Raw genomic sequence first — 24,912 nt, forward strand, 5'->3', positions numbered from 1 at the left:
GATGCAACTACAGAAATTGTGCAAAGTGGCTGTGTTCACACACCCAACATATTTCATCATGTCTCTGATTAAACCATTTTTGAATTTATGCAGTATTTTGAAGTCACTAGTCAATCTGTGTTTGCAAAAGTAACTAAGCCTTACAAATCCCAATCAAGCTTAATCAGTTGATACATACTAGGTCCTGGATAATAATGGTGTGTGGACAAAGACCGGAAAGAATAGTGTTTGTTAGCCCTTCCTTCCAGTGGTGGGATTCAAAAAAATTTACTGCCTGTTCTGTGGACGTAGCTTGGTGGGCGTGGTAGAGGAAGAATACTGTAAAATCTCCAGTCAGAGGTGGTATTTGCTGGTTCTCTGAACTTGTCAAAATTTCCGCTACCAGTTCTCCAGAACTGGTCAGAACCTTCTGAATATCACCTCTGCTTCCTTCCAAATGTTAATTCATTTAGTTTATCATTTATGTAGGCCTACACTCTTCAGACTCACAAGTGACCCACATGGAAACCAGGATCTTTTCATTAAGAGTTTTTGCATGACAGTTAAAACACTGACTGTAATAAGCTTTTTTCCCTAACATAATGTACTGCTAATCTTTTGTCATCTTGACAGTGGACTAGAAATACAAAATTGTTTCATTTTTAAAAAATTATAATTAGCATTAAAACATTGTTTTGTTTTTATTTAACCATTTATGTATTTATTTAAATACATTGTTTATGTATTTATTTAACCAGGTTGGTTTTAGCACATGCAATGTGATTTTAAGAATAAAGCCAATATATTTCCTAATCATAACCTAAATTGATTAAATGGCAAGGGATCTGCATCATTTCAAATAAATAGTCTGAACAATTCTTGAATGTTCTATTTCACTTATCTTAATGTCTGCTAAACCTCTGTGATCTCAAACAATGCCTTTAGAGAGCCATTAAAATGCACATTTAACTGTGTTCTTTGTCGTAGTGTTCCAAGACCAACCAGATGTTTATTATATCTATTCCTAACGTAACAGATACAGAACTCTAAGGTATTTGGAATCTAGCAGTTGTGCTATATTTAATTTTTGCATTGATAACAGAACACTGGACAACATCTCATTTATTTACCGTGCTGCAATGCATCCAGAATCATGGTCATCTTTTGCTCTAGTGTGAAGTCTTTTTTTAAAAAAAGCACTGGTTATACCTAAATTCAAGAAATATTTACTATTACTTAGGCCATAGAGTTCAATCTAAAACTAAAACCCCATATACTAATTAATCTGGTATACAACAAATGGATAAATAGGAAGAAAGCATAAAATGCAATGTAATGTTAAGCAAAAGTGTTGCTTTGGGTATATTGCTGGACGTACTCAGACAGCTGGTTTAATGTGGTCTTTGCCCAATGAAAGTTTGTATGCCAGAAACCAAACTACTGGATAAAGTACCTAACCATCAAAGAGACCTGATATATTATAGCAGTTTAAAGATGGTGTTAAGGAACTGTAAAGTGAGTACTTTTAATACATTGAACCAGAAAACAAGATAATAACCTTTTAATTTTTCCTTCTCAGGTACTGTTGGTATCAATTTCCCATATAGCCTCTTGAAGAACAGATCACAATGATCCTAAATATTACTGCAGAAGAGACCGATAAAAAGAACCCCATTGACTGTCCCTCTTTGGGAAGGCACAGCTACATTTTTGTTATGGTTCCAACTGTTTACAGCATTATCTTCATCATTGGTATATTTGGAAACAGCCTGGTTGTGATTATCATCTACTTCTACATGAAGCTGAAAACTGTGGCCAGTGTTTTTCTGCTTAATTTAGCCCTGGCAGATCTGTGTTTCCTAGTAACTCTACCATTATGGGCAGCTACAACAGCCATGAAGTACCATTGGCCTTTTGGCAACTGCTTGTGTAAGATCGCTTCAGTTGCAGCAACCTTCAATATGTACGCAAGTGTCTTTCTCTTGACGTGTCTCAGTGTAGATCGTTACTTAACAATAGTGCATCCCATGAAGGCCCGTCTTCGACGCACCATGCTCGTTGCCCGGGTAACTTGCATCATCATCTGGCTGTTGGCAGTCCTTGCCAGCTTGCCTGTTGGGATTCACCGCCGTGCATATGTCCTTGAAAATGAAAACATCACCGTATGTGCTTTTTGGTATGGCACACGCAGGAATTCAACCAACCACATAACCATCAATATTGGATTAGGCCTATCCAAAAATATTCTGGGCTTCATCATTCCCTTTGTGGTCATTTTAATAAGCTACATATTAATCTGGAAAACTCTGAAAAAGGCTTATCAGTTTCAGAAGAATAATGGCCGAGGGGATGACATCTTTAAGTTGATAGTTGCAATAGTTCTGTTTTTCTTTTTTTCTTGGATTCCTCATCAAATATTTACCTTTATAGATGTGCTGATTCAACTTGATGTGATTAAGAGCTGTGATATTGAAGATATTGTGGATACAGCTATGCCCTTCACAATCTGCTTAGCTTACTTTAACAACTGCCTGAATCCTGTCTTTTATGGCTTTTGGGGGAAAAACTTTAGAAAATACTTCCTTCAGCTACTCAAATATATCCCTCCAAATGTCAGGCATTCCAGTTTGTCGACAAAGATGACTTCTCTTTCATATAGACCCTCAGATGACTTAATTCGCACTACCAGAAAAAAAGGATCTCTGGTTGCTGAGTGATAGTATAGCAGCACATTTTTTGCTGTTAGTTGCTCAAAGCGACAATGCTCCCATTCTGCAGTGTTGGACCATCTGAAATACTTCATCCTTGTGAAAACTGGGGCCTACCTTCATTTCATGTTTATGAAGAGGAACACCTTAAACAAAGAATGCCGGCATCATACCTTCCAGTGTCTGAGCTTAGTGGGAGATAATGTGTGATATAACATCTAATCCAACTACATGTAGAAGAATCTGAAATTATCTTATGTTGGCTTATACATAGGTGTTATATAGAAGACTTATTTCAGAATCCAGAAAGGAAAGGAAAGGTGTATTTAAAGAAAGTGAAAGAACTCCCTGCTTAACTATAATGAAATCCTCCCTGTACTACATTTTATTACATACATACATCTTCTTCAGAGCCTGAAAAGTGCCAGAACTGAACTCACGTATATCAGTAATACAATAACATTTTGAAATAAGAGTAAAAATGTAATGCATTATAGAATGAATCCATATTTACATAAAATATTTTTCCATGTTCAAGTAACATATACATCTAAATTGTACTACATTCTTAATATAGCACTCTTTCTAAACGTAGTTGAACAAAAACTTCATTCTGAAAGTATTTCCCTCTCTATAAGCTCCTGGCAAAATATATCTAAGGAAAATTTCTGTTTACTTTCACACAATTTTAACTGTCTTTCAGAAGTACATCACTACTATTGTTTATTTAATACAGTTCCTTTCAAAATGGGTGTTGATACAGAAAAGTTTTGATAATACAGCCTTTCCTAAACTGATATCTTCTAGATGGCCCATGTTACAACTATAATGACTACTGTACTGTCAGCTCAGTATAATGTTTCTGGAAGACACTTTATAGGTCAGAACCTGCACTTTGACCTATACTGAATTCAGAAGCAAACTGGCAACCAATACAGCTTGCAGAACAGAGGTTCAATGTGCCAGTCTTGGGGTTCATATAACTACCAGGGCCATCACATTTTGCACCAGCTTCAGCTCCTAGATACTTCGATTCAAGGCAGAAGGAAGTCAAAGGGCAACTTGATACACAAAAAAATTCTCACAGATACTCAAATTTGCATGTGGTAAATGTGCATTTGGAAATTCTGGGAGGTTGAACTCTATATATCTTAAAGTTGCCAAGTTTGACAACCACTACAGTAGAGCCAACCAAATATGGCATGATGCCAAAAAGGCACTCATCCACCATCCCTATCGACATAGACACGCATGTGAACAAATAAATAGACATGCTATATTAATATTCTATAATATATGAACAAGACAGTGCCCTTAAAGTATACAAAAAATGAACCAAAAGAATACTCAGAGTCTAGGGCACAGGTGTCAAACTCGATCACATCACAGGCTGGATTGTGACATATTGCAAGTTTTTTTGCCTTTGCCAAACTGGGGTGGCCATGGCCTATGCATGATGTATCCGGCCCATGGGCCGTCAGTTTGACAGGCCTGGTAGGGCTATGTCAGCAATAAAAAGAAAGAGGTATTGTACAGTATAGAACCTCTGTTGGGATCAGTAGGTATTAAAATCAGATGGATTTATTTTCTTATTGCAAACTAAGCACATGTGCTATCTACATTCTTTTAGCATCTATTATCAATCCCAGAGCTCCTAATCACTATTTCTCTATGTATATATTTTGGATACTTTTAAATATGTAAAACTTACTTTGTGCAAAGAACCATGCAGCTATAATTTTACATTAATTAAAAGTACTCTTGATCATAGTAAGGATTCATATCTAGTATTTTAATTCAGTAACAGATAATGGTCAAAAACTTCAAGCAAAGAAGACAGGGATTAATAGTCATACCCACTGCTGGATTTACATCTGTCTGTTTAACAGAACCTAAGATCAATGCTTCTAAAGCTATGTAAAACTGGCTATCTTAGGCTCCAGGTGGTCAATCCTACATTGCCAAACAGTCAAAGGATATGGATTACTTGTTTAAAATTGCTTTAATAGTATATTGCAACTTTCCTTTAAGAAAAATATATATTCTGATAACATCTGCTTTGACGATAGTAGAACAGGGGTGTTAAACTCAAGACCCATGGGATGCTTAGATCTGGCCCATGGGGCTGCCCTGGAAACAGTGAAGGACCAGTCTACAGTGCCTCTGCCAGTAAAAATGAAGCTCAGGGGGGGCAGGCATGCACAACCCAGCTCCATTTTTGCTGGCAGAGGGTTGTAGGAGGCTGTCTCAGCTGAAAATGGCGCTCAGGAGCCCATTTTCATTGGCAGAGTGCTCAGGCCATCAAAGGCACCACCTCCCAACATGAATGACATCAAGCTGGCCACACCCACACTGGACAGGCCTACCCTGGCCTCCTGAGGTCAAACAGCTCTGATGCAGCCCTTAAATCGAGTTTGACACCCCTATAGTAGAAGGATCCTTTATTAATATTTCTGTGGGTGCAAAACATTACTTTAAGACCTTTAATTAAAACATTGTTTTCCTTCACCTGTTACAATACTAACTCTTCACTATTGCGGATGTCAGCTGAAGCTATTAAGAGTATAGTTTAGCAATGTATTTAATAAAAGGATGTATTACACTGCCATAAGTCATTAAGGTATAAGTAGAAAAGGAGAATAGTGTGGTTCAAAGCATTCTCTTGCTTAAAGACTCTCCAAACATGAAGAATTAAAATTACATAGAAAACAAGGTAGAATAGTATGTCCAGATGTTCAGCTAGAAAGTCTGAAGGAAAATAGGATGCATGCATGCATCCATGGAAATAGAACTATTTTCGTAAACTGAGACAAAAATGTATTAAAATCTTCGATCACATGACAAGAGATACTCAACTTCAAATATAAGTGCAGTTGTCCTTTATAATTCCAACTGAATATCTGCATTTGTTTCTTAAAGGACCAATATAAAATTATGCATTTACTTTTATTGTCATCTTCATTTCAGATTATCATCTTGAAAACAGATCACATTGCTCTCTGTTTAAACAGAAAACATATACATCAACTAACACAGGAATACCTTTTATTTTCAATTATTGCCATATCTATTAAAAATACTTTTTTTCTGCTGGCAGAATTATTTTTAAATGTTGGCTTGCTGAATTTGTAAATGAAATCATATTTATTTCTATTTATTAATAACAGTACTTTATTGTACTCATTTCTTCCCATCGTGGATGTAAAGCAATTTCTTGAAAATTTAGTATAAAATGTAAACATCTACAGAATGGATTAACTAGCAGAAAGGTAGCAATCAGTTAGTGGCACAGAAAACATGCAAAAAGAAATGTATTTTTTAATGATATTTTATTAGTAATTCTACAATAGTATACATTTGGAAACACTAATGTTAGAAGTCTGTTGAAAGTATTTATGAATTATCAATGGATTTAAATTTCTTTTAATAATTTCAGCCTTGCACATACAAATATGTTCACTGTATATGAAATTTAGTTTCATGTTTGATACATCTAACATCAAAAGCAAACAAATTGTTAATGTTTGTAGTTTCCTTTGTTGGCTCAGTATGTTGTAACTAATGTTCACATGCATAGCATAAATAGCTATGAATATAATATAGGTTCTATATCTAACAAAAGCTGTGAAAAATAAAATTCATATATACTGTATTAGTATTTCAAAATATAATTGTTCCCACATTTGTGTTACTATAAATCACTAAGTCCTTAGCCAGCCAATGCTATTCGGAACAACCACAGTATACTAGGATTCAGAATGTCATTGAAAATTGACAAAGAATAAAATAGCAATAGCACTTAGACATATTTACCATTCCACAGTGCTTTACAGCGCTCTCTGAGCAGTTTACAATATCAGCATTATTTTCCCCAACAATCTGGGTCTTCATTTTACCGACCATGGGAGGATGAAATGCTGAGTCAACTTTGAGCCATCAGGATCAAACTCCAGCAGAGTTGGTGTATGTCAACCTGACCAACTTGAAGACGTTGCTGCTGAGGAATTCTGGGAGTTAAAGTCCACACATTTTTCAAATTGACAAGACAACCTTAGTTACAATAGCTAAAACAAGAAAAGTTAACATTTGTCATGTAATCACAGGTATAATCTATTATTCTGAAATGGTAGTTTCTATTATATGTGGCATGCTACCATTGAGCAAATATTGTTATCAAATGAAGGAATAAAAGACAATTGAGTGTCTCACAAGTCTCTGTTCAAGTGAAACAGAAACACATCACAGCAAAATCCATAAAGGAAAAAGAGAATAATATCAGAGAATGGGTTCAGGGATTATAATAGAATATGACTTTATTGATAGTACTTTAAAGTATTTTTGTATAACCACCAGAAAATCCACTGAATTGATACCAGTTTTCATAGGAACTGAAATACTTTTAGATGAATCAGGGGCCTTGGTAGAAAGCAGAGTCCAATCCTACAGTATCTCAGTTCTAAAACAGATTATCCATTTAAACCATCACCTGGGAATTTTTCAGGTTATACATTGTGTATCGTGGGGATTTGCAGCTGCTGCTACTTTTGAGAAAGTGATGAAAGCAGCACCACACTATCACATCTTTTCTCACTTTTTGGGCAATTACACCAAGTAATAATATGTACGAAGAGGCTTGCATCACAACAGGACAGCATAGCTTTTGACAGTTTGACCCATTTCACACACAGGTCCCAGATGCTTCTTCTCTGTTCTGCATATTTTTACTGAATCTCCAAGTAGCATGATTCTTATTCATCCCAATCCAATTGAATGTTGAAAATAAAGTCTGGGGGTGGGGGGAAATCTTGAGACTCTCTTTATGAGCTGACTAAATTTCAAAACAAAAATGAATAAAACAAGACCAAATTTCGTGTAGGTGTTTGGTAGGCAGCAAAAGAGCACATGCACTAAATGTTCACATTTAGTACACACATAGGCAACACAAGGAAAGAGCTTAAATACTCATGTCTATGTTGGTAAAGGGGGTAGAAAAACATCCAGAATATATTCTGTGCTTGCTACCCCTGCCAATTTATTTTTTCCAATCCAATCGAATGTTGGGAAGACATGTAAAGAGACTCATAAAATAGTTAAAAATCTTGTAGTCCAATTCTCTTCCCAGGCAAACAGCTGTCTAACCTTTGTTTGAAACATCCAATGGTGGAGCACCTATGACAGTAGGAAGCCAGCTGTTCCACTGCCCAATGGTTCTCATAGTCTTGAAATTTCCCCATATTTTGAGATTGGATCTATGTCCTTAGACGGGGTGTCCAGCCTTAGTAACTTTACTACTTGTCGACTCCAACTTCTAGAATTCCCCAGCTCCCATGGCTGGCTGGGCAATTCTAGAAATTGAAGTCCACAAGTGGAACTTGATGTGGGGGGAAAAACAAGCAAAAGAAAGTCTGAGTTCAAAATAGTGTGGATACAGAAAAAATTCTCCTGGAATGTATTTTTCTCACTTAATGCCAGGTTTTGAAAAACAAACTTTCATATAATGAAACACTGAATCAGTGGAAAAATAGAATTAGGGAATCACTATCAAATGTTGCAATCCAACTGCATTGAGAAATGTGTTCATAAATTTTAACTTATTCTTAAACACATTACTCAAACATTTTTGTCTCACTAATGTACAGTGAAAGCATTTTCTCCATCTTTTCTTCAGATGGATTCTTAACATGGATAAATATTATAGCAGACAAAGAATTTAGAATGCATCATGGCATTATATGTTTTATTAGCATTTTATTATGTTTAATACAGAAGATTCACCCAGATTAGAAACTTTGATCTAGGGCTGAGCATCCTTTGCTAGATTTGGTGTGACACCTTGTTTCTAGTGTCAGAAAGGACCTTTTCCCTTTCATTTTGGATAAAGGAGTAAAACAAGATATTGATGGCCATTTTGAGTTTATAGGAACAATGGCAGCTATTGCAGATATAAAATGTGGAAGACAGGAGGCACAAGTAGAAGAACTTCACAACTTTACAAAAGATACTACAGAAATTAATAATATGTAATTTAACAGAAAAAAAATAAATATATATTTTAAAATGTGGTGTTTTATTCTGGTTCCTTCTTTGAGAGAAAACCACCTTATTACACTAATCATTTTCATGATTTTAAACACAAAAGCACAAAAGATACCAAAGGGTCTTTTACACAAGGCAAATCAAAATTCATGCATGAAGCTGAAGAATTCTTGACAAATTTTCAGCTGTGATGGCTTGCCAAGGACAAAATTAACCTTGTTGAGGATCATATTTGTGTCAAAAGAGCTGGATTTAACAAACCTAGAACCTATTTGACCAAATCCATTAGCCATCTAATGTGCTTCCGGTTGCTGAAAAACCTGGCGTTTTCTGATGCAATTGCCAGATTCCCCAGCCAGCATGCTTGCTACATTGGTACAATCCTTCTGGAAGGAATCAGATTAGAGGAAACTCTCTATTGCATATCATACAGAAAATGTATTTAAAAAGTGTTCTCCCCACCCCAGTGGAGAAATGTGTTTCCCCCTTTCCAGTGGAAAAATATATATACTAGGTTTAAAACTTTATTGGCACTTAAGCATATTTTTTTCCTGATTGAAGCAGAATTTGTGAAATAATTATATGTCAGTGACAAAAGCTGCTAATGATTAGCCTTCAAGAACTGCTGTTGTTTTTTTGACAGTTCAGAAGCTGGTTTTGTTTATTTCAGGAAAAGGAAGCATCAGATCTTTTATGGACTATCCAAACTGAACAGACAGAATAGCAGTGCTAATTATCTATTTCCATCATTTCACTAAAGCTCTCACTGTAGAATAGAAGATTTCGGTAACGATTTAGAATTCTAATTAATTCTTGTCAGCAAGTAATGCTTCTTTGAAGTAATAACATTCACTTTACTGCTCAGCACTAATATTGTGTCATAAAAGGTGGCAAATGCATAATCCAAGTAAAGAGAAAAGATTATGTGGTACAGCAGAAGTGAAAACATCATCAAGTAAAGCAAAAAGATGCGTTGGCAAAAGAAAAAAAATGTGAAAGAAATAAAGGTCAGTATATCATAAATTCTGTTTCATGTTTGTTTTGCTAATTGAGATGTCAGTGGCTCTTGCAGATTTTGCAGAGTTATTATTTCTTATGGAAATTAAATCTAAGTGATATTTTATTTATACAATTATTTAAGAAATTTCTGAGCCAAAGTGCTGAAGGTAGATATGTTGCAACAATATGTTTATCTGAATACGTTTTTACAATTTTCCCTAACAAACAATTAAGGGCAATTTTCCTGAAATATGTGTAGCACAACATATCAAACAACACTGATATATGTACATATAAGCTCTTTGAAAAACAGCTTTCAGAAATTCTTTTTCAAGATACTTGTTATACAAATGGGTGGCAGGGATATTTATCTCATCAACCTCAGCAAATGGATTCATTTTATTCCTGTCATTCATTTAGCAGTGAATTCAGATTTCTACCATAAAATCTGTGGAAATATGGAAATATGCCTCTAGATATTTAGGAATATTTCCTGTGCCCTTGATCAAACTGGCTGGACTCTCAAAATCCAAAGCATATAGAACATCTGTTCAGGGCTACAAAAACCCAGATCACATTAAATAACAGCAATCTCTATACTACCATCTAGTAGTGCACCTTAAATCTGGTAGCCCTATAAGATGTCTAGTAGCCTTACCCGCAAGCTCTTCATACATTACTAACTAAGCTGGGTAGGAAATATTTGGTTGCTTTCTTACAAAAACATGCTTGTGATATATGCAACAAGCAAAAAAAATCCCTTGCCTAGCTTTGAAAACCTCCAGATAATTTCTGTCAGTGCTGCAAGGACCACAACTTGCTAGTTGTTTGTTAACAAGGATGTGAAGTTTTGCATTATTTGTTGCAGTGAAGATCATGTGTAGAAGATTGAAAAGGCCAAATACCCAGTTTTTGGGTGAACACAATTCCACAAGTAGACAGCTGGCTTCATTGCATGACTATGATACAGCTCAAATAACTGTCATGAGACTGTCCCCACAAGATGTAATACCTAAAGTGGTCATTAAAACCAATGGGGGATTTGTTATTCAAGATAATAGGACATAGATGGCAGATGTAATCTGACAGATCCATTCCTGTCTACAATATCATGTTACTCTATGAACAAGCACAACAAAAATAACAAGATTTTAATACCAGCATTTTAAGCTCTTTGATAAAGGGTTGCCACCTCCTAGAAATGAACAGCTGCAAGAAGAGAATGGTCATGCTACATCCCCACGGAACTGATCTGGAGGAAATTATGGATTTTGAGCATTTCATTTTCTTTGTGCAATGCTGATGGACAAATGTATATGATGACCATAATGACACAAATATGAGGTGATTATCTGAAGTACATATTCAAACAAATATAGATAACTAAGCATAAATTTGTGAAAGGCACCTTATTATTATGGAAGCAAAATGTGCATGTGCTGTATACAAAGTTCAGATTATAAAAGATTTCTCTCCATCAATTTTTATTGTTATTGTGTTTTTTAAAAAAGTTAATGTTTCATTCAGAATGGGAAGTAAGCAAAATTAAGGCTACACTTTATCATGTTAAAATAGCAAAAAAGAAAAACAGCAGTCATTTTAAATGAGAGACAGCAATAGAACTACAAATCAAAATCAAAGTAATATTAATATTAATATTCAGCCATTAGCCAAAGTTTCAGAATAATTACACTATTCAACCTGGTAATCCAATATGGCCCTTTCTCACTTTCTCTTTGAATTTAAGTCAGCAGAGTTTCACTTCCCAGAATAAATATATTTAGCCTGCAAGTCTGCAATCCTATATAGATTTATGAATAAACACTTATATGATTTCACTGTGAATAGCAAGAATTCGTTATCTTCAGAAAAGAAGTATAAGAAATTTTGGAATGTTGGTAACATTTTAAAGTTTAATTTTATAATTTTTCTCAAATGAAATTCTCTTCTACCCTGCTTTTCATCATATGGTAGCACTGTTCTATTAAATTAGCATTTAATATAATTATTTTGCTGTCTTTGAAACTTAACATCCATTTTTCTGAACATTGTTTAATTGCCTCATTACTTAGTAAAAAAAAAAAAAAGCAATCAACCTGCACCTATCTCTTTTTTCTTCAATGAAAAAAATATCTTACACATTATAGGGATAATCTTATAGTTTCATCTTAAATAAATAGATGCAGGAAAAGTCCCACTGAATGAAGCAGGACTAGCTTCTGAACCACTATTCTTAAAGATGCCGAATAAAAACTATCATCAAGAAAAAACAATGTTCAGCAATAGAAGAAAACCAGATGCTCTCATTAAGAACACAGGATTCAAACACTTGCACGTTTGCTGGTCTCTGGTACCACATCTGTTGTATTTGTATTCATATAAAAGCTTATTTTTATATTCAGTAAGCTGAGCTCTACACTTTCACTAACACAGCCCCATTGAATTGGGGTTTGAACATGTACAGGGTACATCAGCATCTGGCTAGCTATATTCCTTCATTTGTCTAGATTTATGCACTACTTGCAAGATCACATTTAGCCTTACTTTATCAAGACTTTTTATTATATGATTTAAAACTTGAGAAAACAGACATAATGAATCAAGTGTAGAAAGGTCAAAGCTGAGTGGTAAGCCCATGAGTTGTATGGAGGAGCCCAGATTCAGTTTTCATCTCTAAGAAAGAAAGATAAAGGTCTAGTTTAAAACTCTTGTAAAACTTAGTCAGTACCAAAATACTGATTTCATCAGTTTAGGATTTCTTCCTGTATTCAAAGTACAGCATTATAACTTCTAAAATTATGGCTTTGCTATTCTGATCTTCTCTTGTGCTTTTCAGGAAAAGTGTCAAGTTTTAAGATAGCATTTTCTAATTCCACTAATATGATAATATAGTCAAATATCATGTATATTCATTAAATAATATGAGCACCATGAGCCTAATTTCACACCCAAACAAGGCCCTGGATGCTGTTGTAAAAATAAAAGCAAATATGTTCTTGTTGTTCAGTTGCTTAGTTCCTTCAATAATCTGTGACCTGATGGGCATAATTTTGCCAAGATACATTGCTAATAGCTTCTCTGATTTCTTGTATCTGTATCCTTTTTTTTTGTAAAACTTTTTTTATATTTCAAAAACATCTCTTTTAGTGAACAGCATGGTTCCAGGTTTTCACATTTCCATAGAAACATGACCTTGGTGACATATTCACCTTTCACATTTGATTTCATATTATATCATTACATTTCATATTTTCTATAAATTTTCTCAGATATTCTTATATTCTTCAAACTTATTTTATACATTTTCTATTCATTTCTTAACTTATTTCTTTTTACTTAAATAATACTCATATCTTCATATTCATTATACTTTATACTTTTATCTGTCACATTTGCAATTTCATTCTTATTTCATTATTCCAAAAGTTCCATCTTAATTCAAATAATTCAAAAAATTTGCCCTTTAATTACTAATTTGAGTGTACCACCTCTTTATCTTATACATCATTTAATTAATTCCTCTTTCATTCATAATAATAATTTATCACAATATAATCACTTTTTAATTACCATCTTAAAAGTTAATAACAATAATGTCCTAACAACTACATAACACATATGCATTTTAGGCCAGATTCTGCCTGGCATTTTCACCTTCAATTATATTAAATCATTTATAATTTCAAATAAATTAATCTATTCAATTAAAAACTGATGTTAATCTTTTTATAACAATCCTTATGATTCATTTTAACTATATTCTTATATTTATTAGGCATATTTAGTATACTTACTATAGTTTCTCTTTTTCACATTTATTCCATTTATCTCCGTGTATAATTTAACAAAAAACAAGTAGTTAGTAACAAGAGGATATCAGTTCCAATCTTTTCATTTTAAAAATCTATTTTTTTCTACCTTCTAAATAGTTTATTACTTCAAATGCATTTATATTACACCATATTACCTTGCAGAATCCCCTTTCTAAATCCTTATCGAACCATTATCTCTATGTCTCATAACTAAACAATTTCTTTTCATTTTTGTTTGATTTCCATATCTCTTTATTTCCTGGTCCTTTCTCTTATTACTTCTTTTTCCTTTCATTTTTTCCCTCCATTTCTTACTCCAATTCTTATCCCTCTCCCTCTTTAAAATTTTCTTCTGTAATTCCCTTTTCTGCTGTTTCCTTTTACTTTGGCTTTCAAAACATTTTCATTTTTGATTGCCTCCTCAAATCTCCAACTTTTAATTCCCATTCTATTTCTCCTTCACTTTAATGTTTGTTGCTCCAATTGTTCGTTGAAGCTGGCCTCTTCTTTGATCAGCTCCTCCCCTTCTGGCACTCCTTGTTGTTCTTCATACTCCAGAATCACCATTTCTAATGATTGTAAGGCAAGACAGCATGACTCACCTCTTTCATGTAACATTTCTTTCATGTTTCTTAATTCCATTTTTAGTTCCAAAAAAAGTTCTGCCATTTTTAAACACTTCTTTTATATTTTCTTTATCTTTTCTTCAATCTTTAAATCAGACCAATTGTCCAGTCTTTGATATTTATTTCCAACGATCAGCTTCTGTTAATTCCTCTTTAAGTTTTTTCTGAATTCATCAAATACTCCAATATCCATAAGTTTAAATTTATGCCAAAATCACCAAACAGTCCCAGAATAATTTCTTCATGCTTCTTTCATTTATTTTAATATTTTGTGTTTTCACTTTTTACTTTCCAGGGTTTCTATTTTATTACAACAATATTTTATTACAACTATTTTATTTTGTATCAAGTTCCACTTTTGAAAGAACCAGGATTTTTTTCTTTTTTAAAGAGTCACTAAAATTTCTCCTTTACCATTGGGTGGCGCTCTCTGTTATGTCCAAATTCCACCCTTTTTTCCACTTTCTTTTCTCTGTTTAGGGCTTTTAAATTTTAAAAGTCCAATAAATCCAATTATCAGTTACTGTTGGTTTTTTTTTTTTTTTTTTTTTTTTTGACACATTCAACTTCAGCTTTTAGTTATGGCTATTTAGTGCCAAAACCATATATTTATCCAATTTAAAAAAATATTTTCTTCTGGCTTCCTCCTTGAGTTTATCCTTTCAAAGTTCAAAGCCACTTTGAGCTGTCAATTTTTTTCCCCAGTTTCTCTGGTCACCGCTTTTACTGTCTTTCTTAAAAATTTCTTAATACCTTAATTCTGGGGTACCTTTGTATCCAAATGTTGTGCCTGGTTAGCCCAGTCCTCACACTGTCCTCTTCTTCACCGCTCCAGCATGATCTTTATCCTGGTTAGCTTTTCTTCTTCAGGCTGGTTGTATTTGACCACTGCTACATCCTGTCTTTGGAGGGAGAATGTCTAGCAGGGAGGGCAGATGCAGCTCTCCTTGACCCAGCTGGGAATCTCCCCCTTCTTCACCACCCCTACAGGGTGGTTCTGGCTCTGTTCAGAGCCCTCCGACGGGAGAGCATGGATTAAAGCTGTGCATGATTGCGGTCTTTGGTCCATCTGCGAAGGAAGCACCACCGGAAGTCCCTTGTTTCTGTATCCTGAAGTCAGCATGTCTATCTACCATGTTTACTGCTAGCTTCTCTTTCCTTTGTATCATATGTCCAAAATATCTACATTTTTACTTCATTTTAATGTTTCACCCAAACAACTTGCTTTCACTTTGTTTATTACTGAATTATATTTTTATTCCTAGAGTTCAAAGAATTTTCAACATTTTTTGTAGGATCACAATTCCAATGCATCCATTTTTCATTATTTCACCTTTCTGAAGTTCCATATGTTATAACTGGGAAAACCACAATCTTGATAATATATATCTTTATTTTCAGCAGTGTCTGCACCTTAACATTTTGTCTACACTTGTCAAAATCTTTTTTTCTGGCTAAAGTCACAATTCTGTGAATTTCTGAGCCAAAGAAGTCTTCAACTTCATATAGCAATAGCACTTAGACTTATATACCACTTCATAGTGCTTTCCAGTCCTCTCTAAGCAGTTTACAGAGTCAGCCTATTGCATCCAACAATTTTGGATCCTCATTTTACCCACCTTGGAAGGATAGAAGGCTGAGTCAACCTTGAGCCTGGTGGAATTTGAACTGCCAAATTGCAGGCAGCCGACAGTCAGCAGAAGTAGCCTGTAGTACTGCACTCTAACCACTGTGCCACCATATCTTATTTGCATTGGTGTTTAATATTGACATATTTATTTAATAATTATTGACCAACGTATCAGTTTTTGCATTTTATTTTTTCAGTTTGATCAATAAATTTCCTAATATTTCTCACTTCGAGTCTTCAACAACCTATCATTTAATTTTGAAAGTATTAAAATTAATGAAATAGCAATAGTCTATAAATTTGGTTTTATAAGTAATTAATAGCTGATTTCTAACTTAAAAAGAAAAAACAGGCATACCTTCCTTTTAAGTAAAATTACTTTAATTGCTTATGCAAAAGCAAAAGAAAACTACAGTATAAGGAGAAAGGAAGAACTTGGAGGAAAGAAAAAAGAGAAAATTATTCTAAAAGAATATTTAATTGCATAAGCAATTAAAGTAATTAATTAAAGTTTTGCAACATATGAAAAAATATATAAAATATAAAGGAAGGAAATTGAAGATGTCAATATATACTGAATTCCAGCTAGTACATTTTTTAATGAAATACCATTGTGTTAAATGCAAACTGGACAACATCTGACTTTACTTGAGTACATGAAGTTCTGTGAAGAAACCCTGCCAAGAAGAGTTCCCACAGTGCATTTCCAAACATTTTACTGTGAAAAGGACAGAAAAGCCTTTTCCCATATTACTGTTCTGAGTAAAGACTTCCCCGTTTGGAATCCCAGGAAAGAGGAATTGTAAGGAATAGGTCAGAGACCACTAATGTTTATTTCTTATTTCAGAAAAAAGATGGACTTTCACTGCCAAAAGTCAGCTATGAGGAGGTGGGGGAGGGCAGAAGGGAAAAATGTATTTAGCAAGATTAATCCCTATAGATTTAAGTACAAATTGGAACATTTTAACTTCCAGTTAAATTATCTGTGCTATGCTTTTCTTTTTCTTTTTAAGGTCAAGAATGTGGCATTTGGTAAACAAGCTACTCAATATGTGATTAGGCAGAAGAGAGAAAGTCATTCCCTAGAGATATGAAGAAAGGTTACGGCTCCATCGTTTCAACTGAATATTGCTTTGAGTTTATGGAAGCAAAAGGAAATATTTAATTACAAAGACGCAGCTGGGTATTACAGTCTTATTGAGGTGAACCATGAAATAAACAAATCTGCAACCAATAAAACAAATATCTGCAAAATTCATATTTGTTTCTCCACATCTTGCATGTGTCAGGGTTTATATGGATTTTCAATAGTGATTTACTCAACTTCACTATGGATAACACCCCAACTGAATCTGGTTCTGACTGTATAAAAGGGAATGTTATACAACTGGTATCCCAGCTGAGTGCTTGATTGCTGGATAGCATGGTTTAGACCAAGGGGGTCAAACTTGCCACATCACATTGCCATCATGTGACATATAGTGACATTTTTTTCCTTTGCAGAGCTGGGATGTGCATGTGACACATCCAGCTCACAGGCCACCAGGTTGACAGCCCTGAGTGGTGGAAGCTGAAGTCCTTACGTCTAGAAGGCACCAATTTGAGGAAACTTGGCACTGAGTTAAACACCTGCATGATATACAGGCTGGGGGCATCTACCTCTAAAGTTCTAAACCTATCCTCTGCATAAACAGACATCAATATTAGTAATCAAATCCTTTGTGAATTTATGAATCTCATTGTTATCTCAGTTGGCAGTTATTGGCCATTATTATTTAATGGCATCATATTCTATACTTTAACTATGTGAAAATAATATTTTTGTGTTCTCAACCACATTTTCCCCATCATGTTTCAGTTGCAACAGCGTGAGAAGAAATAAACTCCCTATTAATAGTTTCCATAGCATGCATTATTTTATTGCTCTATCATGTTTCCCCTCACCTACCTTAATTCCCAACAAAATGTCATCAAAAAAGAGAAGTTAAAGATATTGATATGAGTCTGGTTGGATTTTAAATGCTGATTTAAGTAACCTTAACTCCCAGATTAGAATTGCTGCCAACAAAACTCCTCCTACTATTTTTAGAACTTTAAGAACTTTCCAATATGAAATTCCAACATATGTTTGTCATCACTGATATCTTCTATTAGTGCTGCATTATATGCCACCTAACTCACTGTCCAAAGTGACCCATTGGTAGAGTATCTCTCATTTCATCCTGTGACTTCTGGAGGATTTTTTGCTGGAGACAGAACAGGAAATGGAACTCTGAATTCAGAATCACTTGATTGGGATAGACGTCATAGAAATTGCACAAATAAATAAATAAATCTTGCAGTAGGTCCCAAAAGACTTTTTTTAAAAAAATAATTTAAACTCCAGCACAATTTGTGGGTGGATGAAACAAAATAATTACAAACAAGGCTAGCTCTCACTTAGAGAAAATTCTGCACAAAATCACTCATGATAAGTCCCTTCCTCTTGCTTTGTCTCTATTCCAAATGTCAATAGGCAATAGGGTATATATAGGGTTCCCAGATAACACAGTGCTGACTAAAATGCAGTACACAAATTCCTACTATTCCTTATTCTGATGACAACTGCTTTAAATGGTGTTTTATAATTGGATGTCATTTATTTATGTTACTATTTGGGCTGGCCTTGAAATAATTGAATGAACATCCTTATTAAAGAAAAGAATCCTACATTATTGGATTAAAACTTATAGTTAATATATATGATAGTGAATTTGCATTTACGATGGTTTGAAGATTTTGCTTGTTACAATTGTATGTAAACTGTTCTGACAGGATTTTTTTTTAATATTCCACATATATATAGATTCTGTAGGTTCTGTAAGTTCTGCAGTAAGACATATGGTTCTTTATCTCTTGGATACTGCCTCTTCCTAGGACGTTAATTACATCAATAATGTACCCTAGTTTTTAATATTTATCTTGCAAAAATTTTGTATGTTTGCATAATTCCATTCGGTTTCACACTGGATGTTTGCAAGGAAGTAGGCAAAAAACAGGATGTAACAAATAACAGAATAATGGAAGGGACATTGGAGATCTTTTAGTTCAATCCCCTGTTCAGACAGGAGAACCTATACCATTCAAGACAAGTGGTTGGCTAGGCTCTTCTTAAAAGCCTCCAGGGATGAAGCACCCACAACTTCTGAAGCCAAGCCATTCCACTGGTTAATTGTTCTCACTGTTAGAAAATTTCTCCTTAGTTCTAGGTTGCTTAGTTCTTAGTTCTAGGTTGATCAAGCACAAGTGCCTGATCAAACCTCTGTTTGCCTTTAATATGCATGTGACAATTACATCAAATAGGGTGGTTCATTGATTACATAGCCATGTCCACCAATTTGACTTGATTGTCTACTTAGCAGATGCTAAGATGCTTGTTTGTTTTTTTTTGCAAGAGTTTTGAGCCTATATTCATTTCTTTCACAGAGGCATGAACACAGCCTTGAAGATCTTTCTTCAGGCTTGCCTTCTGTGGATGATGAAGTCATTGAAATGAATCTCTTTACAAGCAGTACCAATTGCTTTTTACTTGCCTTTAAAAAGGAATTCTCTGATCAAGAGCCTGCAGTGCTGGCTGACCCACTGCTCAAGTTAGCTTGAAAACTGCCTCCTGCAAAAGGTCACCTATCACATGTTAAAACTATCTGGAGTTGAAGGTACTTCTCTTGCAATTAATATTATCATGCCGCCAGATCAAAAACAACAGACAGTGAAGAGGCCTTTTGTAATTTACATCATCTGTGAAGGCCAGCTAGCACAGAAAACAAAACAGAGTTGTAAATTCTGGTGAACTAGGTGAAGAAATTTCAACTTAGGACAAGATGAGTCATCTTCTGTTTCTGTCCTCTTCAAGGAGATTTTATAAGCCTAGTACTGAAAAAATGTGGAAAGCTTATTGATACGAGTTCAGAAAAATTTATGAACACTGCAATGTTATACTAATTTTATACAATATGAACAAAATTTTACAGCCCTAAGAAAAAGTGCAGTTGTTAGCAAATAATTTGGGTCAATAATTTCACCTTGCTTTTAATGATAAGTCTTTGCACAGAATTCATAAGATCAGTTTGAAGGGGGATTTCATAGTCAATTTTGTAACAATCAATTTTCTGATAAAGCAAGGCCAATATGTGCCTTAATTGCCATATGCTGAAATTCAAATAGGCACAGTCAGTCACAAATCTCAGATTTGTATCTATATCTATATATAAATGTCTACAAGAGCTGCAAAGCAGCCTTTCGATCAAAAATAACACAGACAAAATAAAGAGGAAATTCAAACTCCAAATCAGAGTCCCAAGGACATGACCAAATGTTCACTTCTACTGTAAACCTAACACAATTTGGTTGAATTCCTTCCAATTCTGAAAGAATTTCTTCTTAATGCACCATGACCTGACATAGAAAAGACTAACTTGCTTTAACATGCCCTGGGAATCAAAATCCTGAAAACCAGTCAAATCAGGGTTGAAAAATGGAAAACATAAAGTAGCCAACCACATGTTAGCCTAGCATATTATTCAAACTTAAACTCAGATTTTTGCAAATGTGGAATAGGATATGAGTTTTTTTGCTTGCTGGCCACTGTGACAAAACAAAATGCTAGACTAAAGTAGTCCTTGGCCTGATCCAGCAGGGCTATTCTTAACATTTATTGAAAATAAACCAAGGACTATATGAGACTTACTCTTGGATACCTGTGTCTACAATTAAAGCCCTAGCAGCCTTACTAAAATCAGCCCAGAAAGCAAATTAAAAAAAAAACAATTCCATAGATTAGTACAGTATTAACAGGCTGTAAATATATGTAATGTATATAGGTCCTTTATCTTCCCCAAAGACTAAAGATTATTATTAGTGACAGGGTAATAAACTGCCATATGCTAGATTAGTTTTCATGGTATTTTGCACAGCATTACTCCTTCAAGAAAAAGCTTGTTTTTATTTGGAGATAATTTCAAATTTCCCCACCCCACCAATAATCTGAGGAAAATTTTTGATATCTCCCTTCCCTCCTATTGCAATCCCTGGTGATTTCTTATAATGTATTTGATATTTATTACATTTTCTTTAGGATTTCCAAAGAGACACAAGGGAAGCCAATTGGTTTCCTGGAAGCTCTGGAATTGTTTTCATACAATTTATTAATTTTTTAAAAAGTATTACACATAACATTTTCATCTTTTACTACTTCCAGGCTTCTCATAGCCCTTAAAAAAGCAAGAGATACTACTTTCTCATCCATACTACTTATTACTTAATCTGTTACCTCTTATGGCTTCAACTGAAGGCATCAGATACTCAACAATTTGTCTGTGCTAGATCCACAGAAGTAGTAGTTGATAGTTTAAGAAGATGTAGCAATGCCACTAAGAATTTACTCTGCAAGAAACTGTAATACATGCAAAGAAATATATTCATGTGTAATTGTTTCAATTCTGTGTTTACATGCCTATGGAATCTACCTAATAAGGTAATGAGCATTAAACAATGATAGGGAAGAATTAATTGCAAACCCTTCTGCATGCAAAATAATAAAGCCTACCCAGAGCATACTAAATATGTAGTAATTTGATAAGTATGGAAGTGCATGCTCTATACTTTTTAGGCAGTAGAATTCCCATTACCAGTGGATAGCCCACTTAATCCATGATCAGGTTGGTCCTTAGGACAAAAAGTCAAAATTCTCAAATGTTTCATCTCTCAAGTCTTCTGATTTTATTTAAAATGCATCTGGGACTTTCCTAGATTACCAATTGCAGACTTCATGATGCCATGAGCATGGACCTAAATGCATGACTTTATACAGCTCATATAAAACTGACAACCAATCAGCACTTGCCTTTGTTGGCTGCGGCTGAGCTCAGAGAACAAGCAGTCCATCAGAGTAAGTCCCTTTCTTTCTCCCTTTCTCCATCATAAATATACTGAAAGCTAATTGGTAGCATTTCTGTCACAAAATCTCTTTCCATTCTATGGTACCTAGGCTGATATGAAGGTTAATTTTTAAATGGCTACATACACCATATGGCATAACTAAAGGTGGGAGGTTGGATAAGCTAATAATATACTCCAATGAGATCCTCAGGCTATCTCTTGAAAAAAAATGTGCAGTGGCAATTCCTGCTTAAAGATCCAATGCCCTTGTTGCTATGTAGAAAATCACTGAGACATTGAAGATTTGGTAATCTTGGTGATGGTAAGAATTTAATTACAATATTGTGTGTTTGCACAAAGCTCACATTGTCTCATTACTGGAATTGCACATTCACCCCTAAGAGTTCAAACTAACCTTATGATAGATACATCTCTATGCATGGTATTTTTAATAATAGAGTTATTTTGGCCTTCTCCAATGCTGGCTAGGGATTGTTGGAATTGAAATACATCTGAATGATACTGATTTAGGAAAATTGCTTTAGTGAACTTGGGTATACCAAAGTTCATACTGCTTAAATAGCTTCTAGAATAATCAGGATTTAGGCAATATAGCAAAACCATATTTCCCTTACACAGTCATGAAGAAGAATTTCATTCTACCTTCAAAAACTTAAAACATAATTATCACAAAAAATAAATGGTTGTGTTTCCACATTTATGAAACTATTTAATGGTTTTTATGTCTTTAGTTTAAAATATCATGTGATTTCTTCTTGGATTTACACATTGTGTTAAATTATGAATTAGTTATCTATGGTTTATTAAATAAACCACCATTTGCTAAACTCAATCCTAAACTCACAACAACCATATTGAGTTTAGCAAATAGTGGCTTATTTAATAAACCATGGATAATTAATTCATATTTTAACACAATGTGTAAACCCCAGAATATCTTTACCAATGAAATGTGGAAATGTGGAATGTAACTACTACTAGGATCATGTAATCTGTACAAAGCATCAAAGCCAATATTCCTAAGAGTTGATAGACACATCCCATTTACTGTGATTAATAAAATATTTGCAAAATAATGTGGGCCCAGTTTTTGTTTATATGATTTATTGCACAATTCTTTGAAAATAAAGCCGTAATAGCAATTGCATAATTCTGTTAACTCAAGGTCTCAGCAATTCTCTGCTTAGCTCATTAGTCTTGAAAATATTATAATGTCCTTATTTGGGCAGCCATTTTACAACAGGTTAATTTTATTGCAGAATGTTTATTTAAACATGTTTTCAATGCTTTGTTGACATTAGTTTGCAGAAGGTGTCTAAATACAGTATGGATATATAGAGGATTGATTTGTTAGGATTGGGCAACCTGCAAAAAAAAAAACCACCTACCCCTAATAAATCATAAAATAAGCATCTGAAGTGTGAGCAAAATGCTTATGTGGAATCTTAATATAGGAAGTATTAAAAAGGAAGGAGTCCTTACACCCTGGTCAGAAGAAAACAGACACAATGGCACCAATGGCCATAAGGGTATTCTTAGTACAGATTGCTATACTGATACACAATGAGTCAGGGAAAAGAAAGTACCTCCATGAAGTTACTAAAATAGGCCATCTTGGTCTCCAAATTCTGAAGTTAGAAAGATAAAGTGTTGTTTGAGCTGAATTGAAATGAGATTCTATTAATAATACAAAAGTAGAGAGGTCTCCCCTAAGCAACATACAAGCCTCTTCAAAGAACTCTCAGAGGCCTCTGGAGTACATTCAAGAGCAATGCCATAAAAATAATAATAAGCTGCCATTTCTTATCTTATCAGTGATGAGTTTTGACAATTCAACACTAAAAATCTCTCCCTCAACAAACGCAAAACAGCAGGTTATGCCACGGGTCAAGGTTTTGTACTTGTAGTGAAATGTTTTCCTACAACCTCTGAAAACTGAAAGGTACTTCTCCCTTCCTTTTTCTTTCTGATATGGAATTAGAAACATGATACTTTTTGATCTGAAAACAATTTATCTACAGGATATGTGATGGCAATTGGCAAATAATTCTCAGGGCAAGTAATTCTGTTCTACCTGTATCTATCCTGCTCTAGGATAAAAATCCCCTCTACAAAGACATCCCTATTTTGAGAGCTTTCATGTCCAGACTCAAGATTTGTAACAAGGTCATTACCATCAACATATAGCATGATCTATTGAAAGCATCGTGTTGTTTTGTATTACTGTTTGGTTCAGAAATATTACTGCCTCAGACAGGAAGGCTGTGCAGAGAGTGGTGAGCACATCAGAAAAATTATTGGAAGTTCACTTCCTTCTATCCAGGACATAGCGTAAAAGTGCTGTTTGAGCAGGGCCCATACTATTGTCAGAAACTTTACACATCATCTCCGAGATAGTTTTCATTGCTGCCTTCTGATGGGAAACTTTGTGGTATCCAAGGCAGAACAACTAGATTCTGTAACAGCTTGTTCCATATAATATCAGCATTATTAACTCTCAAGGGTTATTCAAGATGGACTGTGATTAATATAAGTTTTGGTGTCATTTGTGTATAACTTGGCATTTTGGGTGTTCCTGCCATTATTATATTATTATTGTTATCTTGGGATGGTGACATTGTTCAGTGGTAGCTTTCTTTCCTTCAAGATTAGTGCATCAGAATTTCATTTTAATGTCTGCCATTGTATATACAGGTAAATGATAATAAAGTTTAACTGAGAGGTTAACTGAGGTCAGTTGCTATAGGTGTAACTAAAGCTTAGTTTTAACCCAAGGTTTTCTATGTAAGCTAGAATTTCTAATCTTGAAATCCCACATCCTGTTAGCTAAGAAGAATATGCAATATACTGACAAACACTCAGGAAGGTGGAAATATGACTGTGCTTGTTAACCTTTATTTTCATAACAACACTACTATTGCCAATATGACACATGGTTGCTGACTCCACTATCTGAACACTGTGGTTATTTATTTTGCAACAGACTTTCTTCTGATGACTGTTGACTGAAAAACCAAAATCTTGCTTGTGAGGTTATGATTTATACTAATGAAAACTGGTACAGCCCCTTGATCTTTAGATATCCTGTACTATAAACCTAAGCTAGAATAAGATTGATGAAAGACTGCTAAAGCACAATATGTTAAGAAAGGCTTTTTCTAAACAAAAGCAAAACAAAAGAATTT

The 24,912-nt window shown here is 34.4% G+C and overlaps 2 protein-coding genes across 4 annotated transcripts in view; both read left to right on the plus strand.

The window, feature by feature from the left end:
- AGTR1 (angiotensin II receptor type 1) overlaps nucleotides 1–6,892 on the plus strand; it is a 45,705-nt gene extending 38,813 nt beyond the window's left edge. Inside the window, exon 2 of the mRNA XM_026664817.2 lies at nucleotides 1,559–6,892. Within this exon, the coding sequence (XP_026520602.1) occupies nucleotides 1,608–2,696 (1,089 nt within the window). The 5' untranslated portion in view covers nucleotides 1,559–1,607 and the 3' untranslated portion in view covers nucleotides 2,697–6,892. The remainder of the gene's footprint in view (nucleotides 1–1,558) is intronic.
- Nucleotides 1–24,912, plus strand: part of LOC113410288 (carboxypeptidase B-like) — a 94,231-nt gene that overhangs the window by 38,803 nt on the left and 30,516 nt on the right. The gene's annotated exons all lie outside the window — the stretch shown is intronic.

The sequence above is a fragment of the Notechis scutatus genome, chromosome 4 (genome assembly GCF_049901735.1).
Source record: "Notechis scutatus isolate UNSWTSFEM ecotype Mainland chromosome 4, rNotScu1.2, whole genome shotgun sequence".
Lineage (NCBI taxonomy): Eukaryota > Metazoa > Chordata > Lepidosauria > Squamata > Elapidae > Notechis > Notechis scutatus.